Source organism: Chiloscyllium plagiosum, unplaced genomic scaffold, assembly GCF_037043375.1.
Source record: "Chiloscyllium plagiosum isolate Xiang-an unplaced genomic scaffold, Cpla_swu_hap1 HiC_scaffold_3, whole genome shotgun sequence".
NCBI classification, from domain to species: Eukaryota; Metazoa; Chordata; class Chondrichthyes; order Orectolobiformes; family Hemiscylliidae; genus Chiloscyllium; species Chiloscyllium plagiosum.
In genome coordinates this window covers 74,442,709-74,461,399 of record NW_028270141.1, presented here as the reverse complement: position 1 = coordinate 74,461,399, position 18,691 = coordinate 74,442,709, and the positions used below count along the sequence as shown (strand labels likewise).

At 41.2% G+C, this 18,691-nt stretch overlaps 1 protein-coding gene across 6 annotated transcripts in view; it reads left to right on the top strand.

The window, feature by feature from the left end:
* Nucleotides 1–18,691, top strand: part of trmt11 (tRNA methyltransferase 11) — a 116,852-nt gene that overhangs the window by 4,695 nt on the left and 93,466 nt on the right. For all 6 annotated transcript variants that reach the window (XR_015753477.1, XR_006310362.2, XM_087980542.1 and 3 more), the window contains exons 3-7: nucleotides 1,244–1,317; nucleotides 6,943–7,024; nucleotides 7,120–7,212; nucleotides 14,003–14,137; nucleotides 17,622–17,778. Coding sequence is in view for 4 of the 6 variants with exons in the window: in XM_087980542.1 (XP_087836668.1) it covers nucleotides 1,244–1,317; nucleotides 6,943–7,024; nucleotides 7,120–7,212; nucleotides 14,003–14,137; nucleotides 17,622–17,778 (541 nt within the window). In the remaining 2 variants the exon portion in view is untranslated. The remainder of the gene's footprint in view (nucleotides 1–1,243; nucleotides 1,318–6,942; nucleotides 7,025–7,119; nucleotides 7,213–14,002; nucleotides 14,138–17,621; nucleotides 17,779–18,691) is intronic.

The window sequence follows — 18,691 nt, the reverse complement described above, 5'->3', positions numbered from 1 at the left end:
AATCTAGTCCCACCTGCCAACACTCGACCCATATCCCTCCAAACTATTCCTATTTATACGCTCATCCAGATGCCTTTTAAATGTTGCAGTTGTACCAGCCTCCACCACTTCCTCTGGCAGCTCATTCCATACACGTGCCACCCTCTGCGTGAAAAAGTTGCCCCTTACATCTTTCTCATATCTTTCCCCTCTCACCCTAAACCTATGCCCTCTAGTTCTGAACTCCCCCACCCCAGGGAAAATAATTTGTCTATTTACCCTATCCAAGTCCCCTCATGATTTTATAAACCTTGTAAAGGTCAACCCTCAGCCTCTGACATTCCAGGGAAAACAGCCCCAGCCTATTCAGCCTCTTCCTATAGCTCAAATCCTCCAACCCTGGCAACATCTTTGTAAATCTTTTCTGAACCTTTTCAAGTTTCACAACATCTTTCTGATAGGAAGGCGATCAGAATTACAGCTATGTTGTTATTCAATTTAGCCTTGGTTCATGATTCATGGAGCACCTTGAGTTTCTGTGGGATTTGATATTAGAACTGTTACAAATTTATTTTTTATTCATTTATGGGATGTGTTTTGCTGGCTAGGCCAGCATTTATTACCCATTCCTAATTGCCCAGAGGGTAGTTAAGAGTCAACCATGTTTCCTTGGGTTTGGAGTCACATGTTGGCCAGGCCATGTAAGGATAGCAGTTTCCTTCCCGAAAGGAAACCCCATTAGTAAGCTAGATGGAGTTTTCCAACAAGTGACAATGCTTTTATAATCATTAGACTTTTAATTCCACATTTCTGTTAAATTCTGATTCACCGTCTGCCTATGTGGGATTCAAACCCAGATCACTGGAACATCACCTGGATCTCTGGATAAATAATTCAGTGATAATACCACTTAAAATCATCTATGTAATGTATCAGATTGTCTGTCTGATTAATAAGGCTTCTCTACCTCTTGCATTTGAAGTTTTATTTCTAGTTCTAGTTTGTGATATAGTTTTCACTTTCTTCTAAGTAAGAGTGAAAAGTTGTAATTTAGGAAATGTTTGCAGTTTCAAAGCACATTTTGTTGCAGGCTGATGAATGTAGATGTTTGAATTCCTGTAACATTCAACAAAATTTGCCAGATGTGAGGTTCAGTTTAATGCCAACATATTTTAATTTAATTCATGTTCACTAAAGTTCTTTTAAAAGCTTCACTAACATTCCTGACATTCCAAGTATCTTAATGTATAAGTTTATTTTTCAGTCCCCTTTCTGGATTCTACACATTCCCTCTGAGGACATGGCAAAAAGAATCATGAAACGGACAGTGTGTGCCAAGTAGGTAATTCATGTAATTCTTATTGATGATCAGAAGTTGGAGAGCAATGTTTTCCTCTCTAGTTGTTTATATATTGCAAAATGACCTATGCTAGTAATGCTAGTTCCTGACATTGGGTCTCTGGTTGGTTGCTGTGAAACATTGTTAAAAATGGGTTGTGTAACACAGTGCATGATACTTGTGGGTAAGGATTCAGAGTCAGTAGTTTGGGTGTTGTTGGAAAATCAAAGCATCTGTTATTGCCCAGAATATGGCATTGGCATTCAGTTCAGTGCATTAATATAAATATGTATTTCAAGCAATTATGTTTTAGTGCATCGTGGCAAATCCAACTGACAGCTTTAATTTTTTTTCTCGAGTAACCATTGAAAAATTATTTTTGCTTGTCTTCCTGCTCTCTTCCATTCGTTTTAGCATTTTCAGTTCCAAAAATTCAATTTCCTGTTTTCCCTTTATTTATTCAGTCAGTCAGGTTATCCAAAGCTCAAATGTTCAAGCACAGCTGCACTTTTATAAAACTTGAATTCTAAGTATTTTCTCGAATTGACATTGGGCTAGAGGTTACTGGCATATAGTTACGTGATTTGTCCTTGTTTTTGCTTTGTTACACCATTACCAATGTTACACCGGTGATGCAAAACAATATATTTGTAAATCTCTTTCTGGAAGACTTACCACTAATCTGCTAACTTGTTTTCTAAACTTTGTTTCCATTTGATTTTTGTCAGATGCTTTTGTATCTTACTGAACTATATTAGTTATTTACCAGATTTATTAAATTTAGTTTTTGAAAGTAATGGTCCTTTCCTTGATGGGTGAGAAATGTAGATTGTTTGTGTTTTAACTATGATATTGGGATTGTTAAAATAGCCAAATATTATGATGTTCCCCATATCTGCAGAATGTTCAGAAAGTTATTTGAGACAGGTAATTTGTCCAGGTTCCCTTCTTTCTCTTAACACTCTTTCTGGGTAGAAATAGTCAATCCAATGCACTTGAAGATACTCTGGCAATGTAATAGAATTATTCTGTTAAACTACCATATAACCTTTATATCCTTGTCTAACCGTAACCACAAATATATCCCCTTGGTCCAGTTGGTAGCACTACGTCTAAGGAAGGAGGATGTGGGTGCGCATGTAACTCTGGCATTTGAGCACAAAAATCAAGCCTGATATTTCACTTCGTTACTGAGTGGGTTACTGCACTGTCAAGAGGTGCTTGTTTTTTGAATGGCTCATTAAACTGAGGGTCTGTGTGTCCACTCAGGTGAGCATAATTCATCCCATTACATCCCACCTTCACATTAGGAATGCCCTCTATTGTGTTGAATAGTGCTATCACTGTGCTAAATGCGACAGACTTCAAACAGGTCTAGCAACTCAAGACTGGCATCCAGGAGGCACTCGACGTTTCAGGCATAAGAAGGGCTCCTTGGATGCTGCCTGACCTGCTGCACTTTTCCAGCAACACATTTTTCAGCTCTGATCTCCAGCATCTGCAGTCCTCACTTTATCCAGGAGGCACTGTGGGCCATCAATAGCAGAATTGTACTCCAACACAAACTGTAACCTCATGGCTTGGCATATCCCCCGAACAACCATTACTATCAAGCCAGAGATCAATCGTGGTTCAATGAACAATGCAGGAAGGCATGCCAAGAGCAGCACCATACAAAGCTAAAAATGAGGTGTGAACCCGTTGAAGCTACCAAATAGGACTACTTGTGTGCCAAGTAGCATAAGCAGCAAGTGATAGACAGAGTGATGTGATCCCACATAGTCATAACGTTGCACAGCATGGAAACAGACCCTTCGGTCCAACCTGTCCATGCTGACCAGATATCCCAACCCAATCTAGTCCCACCTGCCAGCGCCCGGCCCATATCCCTCCAAACCCTTCCTAATTATATACCTCTTAAATGTTGCAATTGTACCAGCCTCCACCACATCCTCTGGCAGCTCATTTCATACACGTACCACCCTCTGCATGAAAAAGTTGCTCCTTTGGTCTCTTTTATATCTTTCCCCTCTCACCCTAAACCTATGCCTTCTTGTTCTGGACTCCCCGACCCATCTAATGGATCAGACCTAAGCTCTGCAGTCCTGCCACATCCAGTCGTGGATTGTGGTGGACAATTAAACAACTCAGTGGAAGCGAAGACTACATATATATCCCAATTGTAAATGGTGGAAGAGCCCAATACATCAGTGAAAAAGATAAAGCTGTACATTCTAAGCAATCTTCAGCCAGACGTGCCATTTGGATGATCCACGTGGGCCTCCTTCATTGATCCCAGCATCACAGGTACCAGATTTCAGCCAATTCGAGTCACTGCACGAGATATCAAGAAACTTTTGGGGGTACTGGAGACAGAAAACTTATGGGCCCTGATAACATTCTGCCAATAGTACTGAAGATTTGTGCTCCAGAACTTGCTGCTCCCCTAGCCAAGCTGTTCCACTGGCATCTACCTGACAATGTGGAAAATTACTCAGGTATGTCCTGGATACAAAAAGCAGGACTAATCCAACCCAGCAAATTATTGCCCATCAGTCTAATCTCAATCATCAGTAAAGTAATGGGAGGTGTCACCAACAGTGCTATCAAGTAGCAATTGCTCAGCAATAAACTGCTCAGAGACACTCGGTTTGGGTCACCAAGGTCACTCGGCTCCAGACCACATTCTAGCCTTCGTTCAAACATGAACAAAAGAACTGAATTCCAGCAGTAAGGTGAGAGTGACAGCCCTTGACATCAAGGCTGCATTTGACCATGTGCAGCATCAAAGAACCTTAGCAAAACTGGAATCAAAGGTTATCAGGTAAAACTTTCCACTGTTTTGCGTCATGCCTGACACATTGGGTGCCACGATGGCTCAGTGGTTAGTACTGTTGCTTCACAGTGGCAGGGACCTGGGTTCAGTTCCAGCCTTGGGCATTTGTCTGTGTGGAGTTGGCACATTCTCCCTGTGTTTACATGGGTTTCCTCCAGGTGCTCCAGTTTCCTCTCACAGTGCAAAGATTATGCAGGTTAGGTGAATCTGCCATGCTGAATTGCCCATCATGTTCAGGTTTGTGTAGGTTAGGTGTATTAGTCAGGAAACATGTAGAGTAACAAGGTGGGGGAATGGGTCTGGGGTGGGCTATTCTTTGGAGGGTTGGTGTGGACTTGTTGGGCCAAATAGCCTGTTTTCACACTGTAGGGATTCAATGATCCTATGATCGGAAAATGGTTGTGGTTGTTGGAGGTCAATCACCTCAGCTATAGGACATCTCTGCTGGAGTTCCTCAGGGTAGTGTCCTAGACCCAACTATCTTTAGGTGCTTCATCAATGATCTTCCCTCCATCATAAAGTCAAAAGTGGGGATGTTCGTGGATGATTGTGCAATGTTCAGCACCATTCATTACCCCTAAAATACCAAAGCGCTTGTTACGTTTCTTTTACAAGACTGTTTAAATGTTCTGTACATTCCTGTTTTACATGATTGTAAAGTTTGGAACATTGCCTCTTAATTTTCTTTGTGGGTTTTTCATTTCATTGTTTGATGTCCCTTTCCCTTTCTGATGTACTGCTGCCACATACTTTGTTTCTCCTCTTCTCTGATAATATTTTTATACTGGTCATTTCAGGCACACCTTCAATTTCAGTTCTAATTGTTTTATTTGCCTGACTGTTCCTTCCTAGCTTCAAACATGAATTTTACTTGCACTTTCCAGACACTGAATTAGTTTAAAACATCCCTCATTGCACTGTTTGCCCTCTGAGCAAATAAATGTGTATGTTTGATTAGTCAAAGCATTTCAATTCAATTCAAGTCTGTCATCTTCCCTTGTTCTAGGATTCATTGCGATGTGCCAAGAATGTGAACTCTTCTCTCGCATTGGCTACAGCCTCATTTTTCCTTCAATTTTCCATGTGGCAGCCAATGACTATTGAGGACCACAGGGATCAGTGCTTGGAGCCCAGCTATTCACTATATATGATTTACATAAGGGAACTAAATTTAATGTCCCAAGTTTGCAGATGACATAAAGCTGGGTGGGATGGTGAACTGTGAAGAGTATACAGAGATGCAAACAGGAAAGCAGATGATCTGAGTGGCAATCGATTGGGAAAGGGAGAGTTGCAACATGTCTTGAGGTACACTAGTCGCTGAATGTATGCATGCAGGGAAAGTGAAGAAGACCAATGTAATATTGGCCTTTATAGTGAGAGGATTCAAGTACAGGAGTAGGGGTGTCTTGCTGCATTTGTACAAGCCCTCAGTGAGACCACACCTGGACCATTGTGTGCAGTTTTGGTCTCATTGCCTGAGGAAGGATCTTCTGGCTTTGAAGGGAGTGCAATGAAGGTTTACCAGATTAATTCCTGAGATGTTTGAAGAGAGCATGGATTGGTTAGAACTATATTCACTGTGGTTTAGAAGAATGAGGGGGAATTAGGCTGGTACAATTTGCAGCATTTAAATGGCATCTAGATGGGTGTATGAATTGGAAGGGTTTAGAGGGATATGTACCAAGAGATGGTAAAATGGGACTAGATTAGGTTACGATATTTGGTCAGAATGGACGAGTTAGACCGAAAGGTTTGTTTCCGTGCTGTACATCTTTATGACTGTATGACTTAAACCTACAAAATTCTAACAGAACTCGACAGGGTAAATGAGAGGCAGATGTTTGAAGTGACTGGAGAGTCTCAGCCTAAGGATACTGGGTAGACCATTTCAGACTGAGATGAGAAATTTTTTTTACCCTGAGTGTGGTGAACCTGTGCAATTCTCTGTGACAAAAAGAAGTCAAGGTCAAAACATTGAATGTTTTCAAGAAGGAATTAAAAATGGTTCTTAGGGCTACAGGGATCAAAGAATATGGGAATAAAGTGGGAACATCATCAGCTGTGATCATATTGAACAGTGAAGCAGGTGAAAAGGACCAAAGGGGCAGTAGTGTGTCGCAAAGGATTACTCCAATACTTTTTTCAGTTATCGATTGGAGCTCTGCCATGTCCCATTGACCCGGGCCCTACTGGCTACTGTTGGACATCTAGAGGCTTGATTACTGTCCTGATGGCGGGGGGAGGCATGGATTTCTTGCGAACTGCAATCAGAGGCTTTTCTTTGATCTGAGCTATAGTAAACCCATCACAGAGTGCAGCTCTTGGCATCACTCCCAGTTCCTAATGTCTTTGCATTCCCAACCGAACTATGTAAACAAAATTAAAGTGTGAAGCTAGAACTGTTCCTCATTGCCTCATTTTGTATATAACCAATGGCCCATTTTCCATTGGTTATATACAAGTTCTTTTCCCCAACATCATCACCTTGTGGAAGCACTGAGGATTTTCAGATAACGTGAAGGGACATTGTTCCAGGTAGGTTGTTTGCTGCACCCTTTCTCTGACCTTTGTGCCTTGATGTGGGTGTTGCCTTAGTGAAAGCATTGGGAAATTTGGTCCTTTTATCTTTTAAGGAAAACTCTTACTATATGATGGTTAGCGAGAACTACTAATAGAATTACAATTAGAGTATTGCTACTGGTGTTTCCGCTAGATCACTGTATGGTAACAGAATCTGTGTTTGAAGAAGTTGTTTTGGACACAACAACCATGCTTTACTTTGCAGATCAATATTTGAGTTGTGGGGTCAAGGAAGAACACACGAAGAACTTTATAACTCACTGAAAAATTATCCTGCAGACAGAATGGTGTGTATGCACAGGAATCATCTACATTGTCTTGTGTATATTGCTAAAACTATAGGTCTGAATTAAATTAACCATATTTATTTTTTCTACTTCAGATCCCATTCCTTCAATGTGGTTCAACCTATCAGATAACGGTTTATGCGTTCAATAAAACACTGACACAAAAAGAGAGGATTCAAAAGATAGATGTATGTATGATATTTCTTCAATCTACTGTCTATGGTTTAGCTTATGTTTCTTTTCTCACCAATATTGATTAATCTAGAAGTTTGAGAATATTAAGATGGAGAAAATAGCTTCCTCAGTGCCTCAGTTGGTAACTAATTGCTAAGTGTGTAACTAATGGCACACGCTATCAAGGTTTTTCATCCTTGTTCCTCACTAGATTCAATGGTCAGAAGGTGGCACAAAAATTGTTTTCAACACATCTAGGTTAAAGTGGGAGAAGTGATTCCTGCAAAATATTGGGGATGAGGTCAGACTGTACTGATGGTGTTTATAATAGCTAACTGTTGGCACCATCTTACCACGCAAATAGAAAAATGAGAACTTGAATAAAGTTTCAGATGCCAATTGTGGTTTTAGAACATGATTCCCAATCTTTGGGACAGATGAGAGACAAGGTGATTTACCTAAGACTTGCTTTATTTATGGTAGCCACTTTTGCTCAAATTTGATACACTTGTGAAAATAATGGAAGATTTTATATAATAATTTGCTCTGGAAAAATCTTTAATCTTCTCAATGTTTTGACTTGCTATTCTTATTATACATTTTCATCAATAATTTAGGGAAATGTCTTTTTCTTCAGCCAATAGAATTGCAGAATCCCTCCAGTGTGGAAGCAGACCTCTTGGCCTGTTGAGTTCACACCAACCCTCCAACAGCATCCCACCAAGATCCACTCCCCTACCCTATCCCTGTAATCCTGCATTTCCCATGGCTAATCCACCTAGCCTGTACATCCCTAGACATTATGGGCAATTTTGCATGTCCAGTCCACCTAGCCTGCACATCTTTGGACTGAGGGGGAAAACCGGAACACCTGGAGGAAACCTACACTGACACGGCGAATGTGTAAACTCCACAGTCACCTGAGGTTGGAACTGAATCTGGATCCCTAGGGGTGTGAGGCAACAGTGCTAACCACTGAGCCACTGTGCTGCCTATACTATATAACTATTTAACTAATCTCACCGTCTAATTTCTTGTCAAGAATGCTGAAAGCAGCAAGCATTTTAATTAAGTTTGAAGACCATACGAAATAGGATCATGAGTGAGCCGTTTGGTCCCTCGAGTCTGCTCCATCCTTCAACTGGATCATGGTTCATCCGACATTCTCATACCCATTTCTCTGCGTTATCCCTGTAACTCTTGATTTCCCCTACTGATCAAGAGTCTATCTATCTGAGCCTTAAATATACACAAAGATTCTGCTCTCACAGCTCTCTGTATTCAAGCAGGAGGCTGGAAGAACACAACAAGCCAGGCAGCATCAGGAGGTGGAGAAATCAACATTTTGGGTGTAACCCTTCTTCAGCTGTCTTTGGCAAGGAGTTTTAAAGACCTTCAACTCTCTGAGAAAAGAAATTACTCTATCTTAAATTATCACCCATTAACTCTAAGCTGTGCCTTCTTATCCTAGACTCTCCCATAAGGACAAATGTCCTCTCATCATTTCCTGTCTCATTGTTCTTAAGGATCCTATATGTTTAAATGCGATTACCTCTCAATCTTTTTTTTTATAGATATTTTTATTAGCGATTTAACATTTTTTACAAGTTTACAAAAATAAACAAAACTCTCAAATACAAACATTGATATACAATTAAATCAAATATACAATAGCCAAAATTTAACAAAAGAAAAAATACCGAAAAAGGAAAAAAAAAACAAAACTCAACTATCTACTAATCTAACCTACAACTAACCAGAGTGTATATTTAAGTCTCTTACATGCTCGGAATGTGTTAACATTAGATATAATAAAACCCGTATTTGTGTGGGATTCCTCTCCTAAGGGGCCCCGGATCAGCCAGGTTTGTAATCTCAATTAAATAAAAGCTCTTGTTAGGATAGCCGAAATATCTGTATTTATGTAATTCAAGAAGGGCTGCCATATTTTATAAAATAATTCGGTCTTTCGGTGCACCATATTTGTAAGGAAGTCAAGGGGAATACATTCCATAATTAATCTGTGCCAATTTGAAATTCCAGGGGGGCCCTCAGCCACCCAGTTCACCAAAATATTTTTCCTTGCACAGAAAGAGAGAATAGAAAATAGTCTCTTCCCGTACATGTCCAGGGAGGGAAAGTTCGAAAAGCCCAAAAGGAGAGTACAGAGTCCACTTTAATTTTCGTTCCTAAAATTTCTGTCAGGGTACTTGCTACTTTAATCCAATGCCTATGGACCTGTCATAAGCTCCGTAGATAATGTACAAGAGTGCCCACCTCTATTTTACATTTGGGAAACGGAGATGCTCCTGCCTTAAATTTTGCCAATCGAACCGGTGCTATATGGGCCCTATGAAGTATCTTCAGCTGGATAGCCTGGGTTCTGTTACAGATAGTAATTCTTCTAGCGTTTTCCCAAATATCATTCCATGTTTCTATAGAGATTTCTAGTCCCAAATCCTGATCCCATGTTTTAAGCAGATTATCCATCTCTCCCGATACTTCATCTTGTAGTAAATGATAAATAGTACTGACGGAAGATACCCCCACTGGTCGTAGGACACTACATTCTCTATCTGATTTATAAAGACTATCTAATAACGTAGTCTTCCTCTGTATATAGTCTCGAATTTGGAAGTATCGAAAGAGGTCTCCATTAGGTAATCCGAATTTCTTACGCAGCTGTTCAAAAGACATCAGGACCCCATCTTTAAATAGGTCCCCGAGACATGAGATACCCCTGGATCTCCAGAGTTTAAAAGTGGCATCTGTAAACCCCGGTTGGAATCCCCATGCTCCCACTATTGGTGCATAGGGGGATGTTTTATGTGAATTACCCTCATTTTGCTGCATTATATTCCAAGCCTTAATTGTGTTTAGTATTATAGGGTTTTTACAGTGATCTGTAATGATTTTCCTCTTGTCTGAAAATAAAAGGTTAATAAGTGGGTATTTTACTTGAGAGGCCTCGATGTCCAACCAGATTGATTGTGGACAGACAAGACCCAATCAGCTATGTAACTTAATAGGGAACTTAACTGATATTTCCTAAAATCTGGGAAGTCCAATCCTCCCCTTGCCTGTGGAAGCTGTAGCTTCTTCAGCTTAATGAGGGGCCGTCTATGATTCCAGATAAAGGAACCCAGCCAGCCATACAATTTATGTAGAGCCAGCCTCGGCAGCATCACTGGAAGCATTCTCATAGGGTATAGGAGATGGGGCAGGACATTCATTTTAATTAGTGCTATTCTACCCAACCAGGAAATTGAAAGGTCTCCCCATCGCTGGAGGTCCTGCCTTATCCTTTCCAGTAAATGCACAAAATTAGCCTTATACAACTGACCAAACACTGGGGTAATAAAAATGCCTAAATATAAGAAGCCCTCCAGGGACCAACGAAAGGGAAAAAGGGATCTGTCCACTAAGTGGGGTATCATAGCAAGGCTACCCATTGGCATAGCCTCCGATTTTGAAAAAATAATTTTATAGCCTGAGAATGCGCTAAATGTATTAATAACTTGGATTAGGCGAGGTACGGACATCAAAGGGTTACTGAGGAATAGAAGAACATCATCTGCATAAAGGGTAATTTTATGTTTACCTGTACCAATCCTCGGGGCCGTTATATTAGGATCAGCTCATATAGCTTCTGTAGTGGTTCGATTATTAGTGTAAATAACAATGGCGAGAGAGGATATCCCTGACGGCAGCCCCTACCCACATTGAAGCTATCCGAACCTAATCCATTGGTAACCACAACTGCTTTGGGATCACTATACAATGTTGAGACCCATTTGGTAAACACCTGTCCAACGCCAAACCTCTCCAATGTGTAAAACAAATATGACCATTCAACCCTATCAAATGCCTTTTCCGTGTCTAATGAAACTACTACTCCTGGTATCTTTCCCTGATGACAGGCTTGAATCATATTCAAAACCCTTCTAATATTATTGGATGATCTACGGCCCTTAATAAACCCCGTCTGATCCTCCTTTATAATATGTGGCAGTACCCTTTCTAGTCTCAATGCTAACGTTTTAGAAAGGATTTTAAAATCTACATTTAGTAAGGATATTGGTCTGTATGACGTACAATCTTCTGGATCCTTTCCTTTTTTAAGGATAAGAGAGATATTTGCCTCTTTTAGCAAAGGCGGGAGACAGCCCTGACTATATGCATAGTTATACAAGTCCATGAGTGGACCAGCCAATATTTCTGTGAATTCTTTATCATCTGTGCCCGGTGCCTTACCGCTCTGAAGTTGCCTAATTGTATCAAGTATTTCTTGGACTGTTAGAGTAGCATTTAGGACCAATACCTGTTCCAGAGTTAGGCCCGGAAAGGTCAAATTTTTAAAAAATGACTGCATCCTCCTAGTCCTGTCTTCACAATCCTGCGATTTATATAAATCAGAATAAAATTCTCTAAAGATCGCATTAATCTTTTTATGATCATGAGTCAAAATACCCATACTTTCCTTGATAGATGTAATAGTCTGAGGGGCCTTTCTTTTCTTTGCAAGAAATGCTAAGTATCTACCCGGTTTGCCACCATATTCATATAACCTTTGTTTTGCAAATAATATTTCCCTCTTAGCCGTTTGGGTAAGCGTAGTGTTTAGAGCTGTCCTAAGAGCCGTAATCCTTTGCAATTTAATAATAGAAGGTCTGTCAGTGTATGCTGTTTCAGCTGCTTTTAAGCGAGCTTCAAGCAGACGCTGTTGTTCTCCCTTCAATTTTTTCTGGGTCGCTGAGTAGGACATGATCAAACCTCGCATGTAAGCTTTGATGGTCTCCCACATCATTGATGGGTTGCTAGCCGTACCTGAATTAATTTCTAAAAAAGTTTTAAATTCTTGAGAAAAGTACTTTACAAATTTACTATCTTTCATTAGGAAGGGGTCCATACGCCAATGCCGAGGGGATGTCCCATTGTTCCTCGCCTTAGTTTCCATATATACAGCAGCGTGGTCGGAAATTGCTATACTACCTATTTTACAGGATGATACGGAATTTAAAAAAATCGAGGGGGCAAAAAACATATCAATTCTGGTATGACATTTATGTGGATTGGAGTAGAAAGAAAAATCTCTGCCCTGTGGATGAAGACATCTCCATACATCTACTAATCCTAATTCTTTGTTCAGATCCACCAATTGTCTAGATCTGGGAGATACTCCTCACTACAAGGACTAAAGTGCTTCAAGGAGAAGACCCAGTATTATCATCTTGGGGCAACTAGCAGTGGGTACCATTCCATGCTTTCCAGTGTCACTCAGATTGTGAGAGAACATCAGGTAGAAACACCAGGAGATAGAGTGGGAATGTGTAAGATGCACGTGTGTTAGGAAAGGACTGATTAGACCTTGCTGTCAGGTCAGAGTGAATCATTGGGAAAGGGTGACTGCTGGTTTGAAGAATTGCATTTGCTGAAGAAAATAACAAAAGATCCTTTGATCTAAGGGTAAGGTGAGGGTAATCTATTGTTTATAGGACTTGCTAGTCAGTCCGAGGTTCAGAGTTCAATTCATTTGTGAAATACATGATGACTCTTCATCGGGAAAGTAACTACGCAACTGCCAGTTAGTGTGAGACACTAAGCTGAGACACCAGTGGTTGATGAAAAGGACCTACTGCCTTTGCCTAGCCTGGCTTATTTATGTCTTCAGCCCCTCACTACACAGGTGACTCTTCAGCCTCTTGATGCATCGAGGGATGTGTAATTTCAGTATCATTCACATCTCATTCCAAGGACAGAATAAAAGGGTGTCCACAGAAGTCAGAGAGAATTTGTTGAGTGTATGTTAAGTTGCTGCACATTAGCATAAGGATAAATACTATCACTGACACCCCCACTGTCAACATCCTGAGAATTGCCATTGACCAGAAACTGAACTGGACTAGCCTTATAAATACAATGACTGCAACAGCAAGTCAGAAGCTAGCAATTTTGCAGGGACAAACTGGCCTCCTGTCACCTCAAAACCTGTTCATTATCAACAAGGCATAAATCAGCAATGGATGGAATATACCTCACTTGCCTGAATGAGTTCAGCTCCAACAACACTCTAGCTTAAGGCCACCAAGGACAAGGCAGTTGTCTTGATTCGCGTTACATTCACAAACATTCAATCATTCCACCATTGATAGACAGTAGCAATAGTGTGTACTGTCTACAAGACATACTGCAGAAGTTCACCAAAAATCCTTAGACAGCTCCTTCCAAACCCACAACCACTTCTATCTGGAAGAACAAGGGTATCAGATACATGGGAATATCACCACCAGCATGTCCCCCTCCAACCCACTCACCATCCTGACTTGGGAATGTATTGCTATTCCTTCACTGTTGCTGGGTCAAAATCCTGGAGTTCCCTCTCTAATGTCATTGTGGGTGTACCTACAGCACATGGACTGCAGCAGTTTAAGAAAGCAGCTCACCCACCACCTTCTCAAAAGCACCTAGGGAAGGGCTAGAAATGCTGGTCCTGCCAACAATATCCACAAGTAAATACAAAAATCTCACCAAGCCTGAATTTTCCTACTGAAACTGTGGTTATAAATCACCTATGTCTTATAACTAAAAAGGTGGCCTTCAATGCTTTATAAATATTAGAAAGTAAGAGTGAAACCTGGGCCATTCCATAAGACGATTATACAAAGTACTGGGTACTGTCTTTATCACAAGACTAACATGCCAACCAATGCATTGGTCTAATAATCTAAGTTGTCAAACTGTAAAAAAAAAATGTTCTGATGAACATGTAATTTTGTCTCAAATGTTATTTCATGTTCTTTACAGAGTTTAGACTTTCTTCCCTTTCAAGGAACAGTGAATCTAAAGAATCCAGAGCATGTGTTTTGGTTACTTGAAGACTATGGCACAGATCCGAATAACGCTCCAGAGCAACCCTTTTCTATTTACTTTGGAAGATGGGTGAGATTTGTAGAATCATTTCTTCTATGGAAATTTATTATTCATTGATATTAACATTTTTGTATTCCTCCCTCACTGGATGAATATCCTGTTTGAAGTGCAAACAAGAAAATGTCTGAAGTTTTAACCCCTCATCAGTACTGGTTTAGTTAGTCTGAACATGACTGGTAGTGGAATGGCTCAATTGACCTCCATGCTTAACCTGTGGGGGGACCTACCCAGCCAGGATACCTACTGTAACATGGTTTAAATAAAAATGAATATAGATGTTTAGTATTTTTATGTGATGACTTGCATAGTTAAGTAGCTTGTAAACACTTGAGGGCTCTAAACCCTGTTTTACATTTGGTTTACGAGGATTTTGGTTATTGGAGTGAGTGAAAACTAGCACAGGGTTTTGTTACGCTGGTCTCCATTCTGAGTCCTGAGCTAAAGTTTTCCTTAGCTAAAGGAGTTGGGTACTTTATCTATTTTATCTTTGTGGTACTGCTGAGATGATATGGCCAATGGAATTCCTTCCTATCCTGCATCTGGTTCCCCAATACACTGTACATTTGAATGAAGCAGATGTGCAGTACTTTAAGACAGTAATGCTCTTGATGCTATTACTGCAGTGAATGATAAAACTGGCATTCCACCAAAAGGGCCCCATTGTGCTACTCTCTTCTATTTGCTTCAGTGACTGTTCAACATCAGAAGTTCAGCTTCCTCCTCCTCATTCAGCTGTGTCTCTGCATGGTAGGTAGTTGCCTACTTCAAATAAATACCTGATCCTGGGAATTGTAGTGGAGGCAGGGTTATAACTCTGTGGTGATCTTGCTCCATTCCATTATGTCAGCAGAGCAAGAGCATGAGCCTTTTTTTCCCACACTGTATAGATACATTCCTGAAGAATGGACAATTGATCAGGAGGGAGCAGGGGATATTTATCTACAGTACCCAAAGAATCAGTGTGTTCAAGGGAGGCCAGTTAGAAGGTTTAAAAAAACAAAAATTTCCTCTGTTGAATAATTTAAGTAATTGTAAGTGGTTGGCAGAATTCCATCTATGAGGGATGATGGGAGTGCATTCTCAGAAATTTTACATGGTTAGGTGAGATCATGTGTTGCACTTGCTGAATAAACTAATTTTGGAAGGGTAAACTCTGCTACGAGTCCCCATGTGAAGTTCTCCCTTCCTGATCTTACAGGATAATCTCTGCTTATGCCTTGTTGTGACGCTAGCTTTGGAGCTTCTGAAATCGCGTTCTGTGGTAGTGGTGAATTTCCACTCACTGTGGGTATCCCGTTTGCATTAGACATCTGTTTCTGACTTGTCATGATTGATGAGAAAGTGAGGTCTGCAGATGCTGGAGATCAAAGTTGAAACTTTATTGCTGGAACAGCACAGCAGGTCAGGCAGCATCCAGGGAACAGGAGATTCGACGTTTCGGGCACAGGCCCTTCTTCAGGAATGAGCAGAGAGTGTTCAGCAGGAGAAGATAAAAGGTAGGGAGGAGGGACTTGGAGGAGGGACGTTGGAAATGTGATAGGTGGAAAGAGGTCAAGGTGAGGGTGATAGGTCGGAGTAGGATGGAGGCGGAGAGGTCAAGAAGAAGACTGCAGGTCAGGAAGGCGGTGCCGGGCTGGAGGGATTCGGCTGAGACAAGGTGGGGGGAGGGGGGATGAAGAAACTGGTGAAGTTCATCCCCTGTGGTTGGAGGGTTCCCACTCGGAAGATAAGACGCTCCTCCTCCGACCGTCGCGTTGTTGTGGTTTGGCGGTGGATGAGTCCAATGACCTGCATATCCTCGGTGGAGTGGGAGGGGGAGTTGAAATGCTGTGCTACAGGGTGGTTGGGTTGGTTCGTCCGGGTGGCCCAGAGGTGCTCTCTGAATCGCTCCGCAAGTAGGCGGCCTGTCTCCCCAATATAGAGGAGGCCACACCGGCTGCAGCGGATGCAGTAGATGATGTGGGTGGAGGTGCAGGTGAATCTGTGGCGGATATGGAAGTTTCCTTTGGGGCCTTGGAGAGAAGTGAGAGGGGAGGTGTGGGCGCAAGTGTTGCACCTCCTGCGGTTGCAAGGGAAGGTGCCGGGAGTGGAGGTTGGGTCGGTGGGGGGTGTGGATCTGACAAGGGAGTCGCGGAGGGAGTGGTCTCTACGGAAAGCTGATAGGGGAGGGGAGGGAAATATATCCTTGGTGCTGGGGTCTGTTTGGAGGTGGCGGAAGTGACGGCGGATGATGCGCTGTACATGGAGATTGGTGGGGTGGTAGGTGAGGACCAGTGGGGTTCTGTCCTGGTGGTGGTTGGAGGGGTGGGGCTCAAGGGCGGAGGAGCGGGAAATGGAGGAGATGCGGTGGAGGGCACCGTCGACCACGTCGGGGGGGAAATTGCGGTCCTTGAAGAAGGAGGCCATCTGTGTTGTCATGATTGATGTTAAGGACTTTCATGTCTCTTGATAGCATCCTTGAATCAGAGCTTCAGACATCTTGCCCATCTCTTGGCATGGGTTATCTGCACAAGCAGTATTTCATAGAATCATAGAATCCCGACAGTGTAGAAACAGGCTCTTCTGCCCAACAAGACCACACTGACTCTCTGAAGAGTGTCCCACCCAAACCCATTCCCCTACCCTATTACTCTACATTTACCCCAGACTAATGCACTTAACTTACACATCCCTGAACACAGTGGGCAGTTTAGCATGGCCAGTCACCTAACCTACATATCTTTAGATATCTTTGGGAATGCATCCATCATCCATCCTGTACATGTGCCCAAGCCAGCCAAACCTTCTGTGCTTCATTAGCATGCTTAGTATTAGTTGCTCTGAAAAGGATTACTTCATTGGTGGACTTAGTGATGCAGCAGAATGCTGAAAATGTGGGCCTTGTAGATGAGCATCTTAGTCCTGTGGGTCAGGGTTGTTGAATGACTGACTGTTTTTTGAGTTGGCAATAGTTAGTGGCTGATTTTCCATTGTAAATGCTGGGCTCTTCATTAATAGACAGGGTGTTTGTCACCGTAAATCCAAGGCAGCAGAATGTCACTGACTACTCTCAGTGATGAGTTGTTCAGTCCGATCACACTTGGAGAGACAACATCATGTTCAATACTAGTTCCCTTGGTGCTCAGGGTGAGGGGCAAAAAGACACAGGAACAGGGCTGATTCTATTTGGGCAACTGATGCAACATCACCCGTAGACAACATTCTCTGTTCAGGACATGCTATCCTTTGTCTTGGCATTCAGTCCTGGTAGATTGAGGAGTTTAAATGATATACAATGAAGGATTCCAGAGAATTGGTAAATTTATTGATTAGTAGAAGCTAGAAATCTTGATTGAAAGTTTTGTATATATCTCATTAATCAAAATGTAAAATATATTGCAGCATTAAATAATTTTCATCAAAAAGACTGGTAATAGTGAATACTTAAAGAAAAAGTTTGGAGAATTAAAATAAGTGAATACTTAATTTGCTGCTACGATCCATTCTGTTTTAGCTTGCTGATGGTCGAAGGGAGTTAATCAACTTATACAGTGTGAAGAAGCGTCATTTCATTGGGAATACCAGTATGGATGCAGGTCTTGCATTTCTAATGGCAAATCACGCAAAAGCAAGAGCTAATGACTTGGTATTTGATCCATTTGTGGGAACAGGTAAATAGAAGGATTTAACAGAAACCTTTAACAGTGCAAGCTTTATTCAACTCTTTTATCTGCTAAGTATTTTATTTATTTTCCCATCATTGTTTAAAACGTTCTAAAGGCATGTAATGCAGACAATGCATAGATGCAATTTAAATAGGTGCTTGATTGTATAGACCTAAATATTGCTGAACAGAGGGATGTGTTGCTGAAGTTTTATTCTGTCTTTCTCATCAGGACAAATGCAAGAATGCCAAATTTCAAATAATCATAACAATTTATCAGATGGTTTAAAAAAACACAAAACCCTCCTTTGGGGATGTTCAGTCTGTTTAAAAAGGACAAACAGAATGTGTCTGCTCAACCAATCAGGGCTGAACAATCCTCATTGAGGCACACAGAGTCTAAATTGAGAACTTTAATTCAGTATCAAATTATGTACAGAGAATCAAAGAAAAATAAAATTTACAGTGAACAGCGATAGAAAAAGTAACATTTTAATTTTGCAGACGCAAACAATCTTTATAATCTGAAGGAATGTGAATCCACACTTAGACAAATTTGCTTTTCAGAGCAAAAAGATTGTTTGACAATAATTAAAACATATTGTGATATTTAAAATTAAGTTGATGCTGAAAGGGACAAGACCAGTCTATATTTGGCTTGTTTGCTGGGTAACTAGTGTTGCAAATGTAAACCCCTGTGTTTTAATGCCTGGTCTTTATGAGGCATTGGTATGGCAAAGCATGTGGAGGAGCAGGGACAATTCATAGCAGGTTTCCCAATTTATTTTTAACTGTACATGTGTGCACATTGCAAGTTGCTGACTGACTTACTGTAATGGCATGACCACCCGTAAGGACACAATATAAGCCTATAAGAAATGGGAGTAGTTGTAGTCCATTTACTGCCCTGAATCTACTCT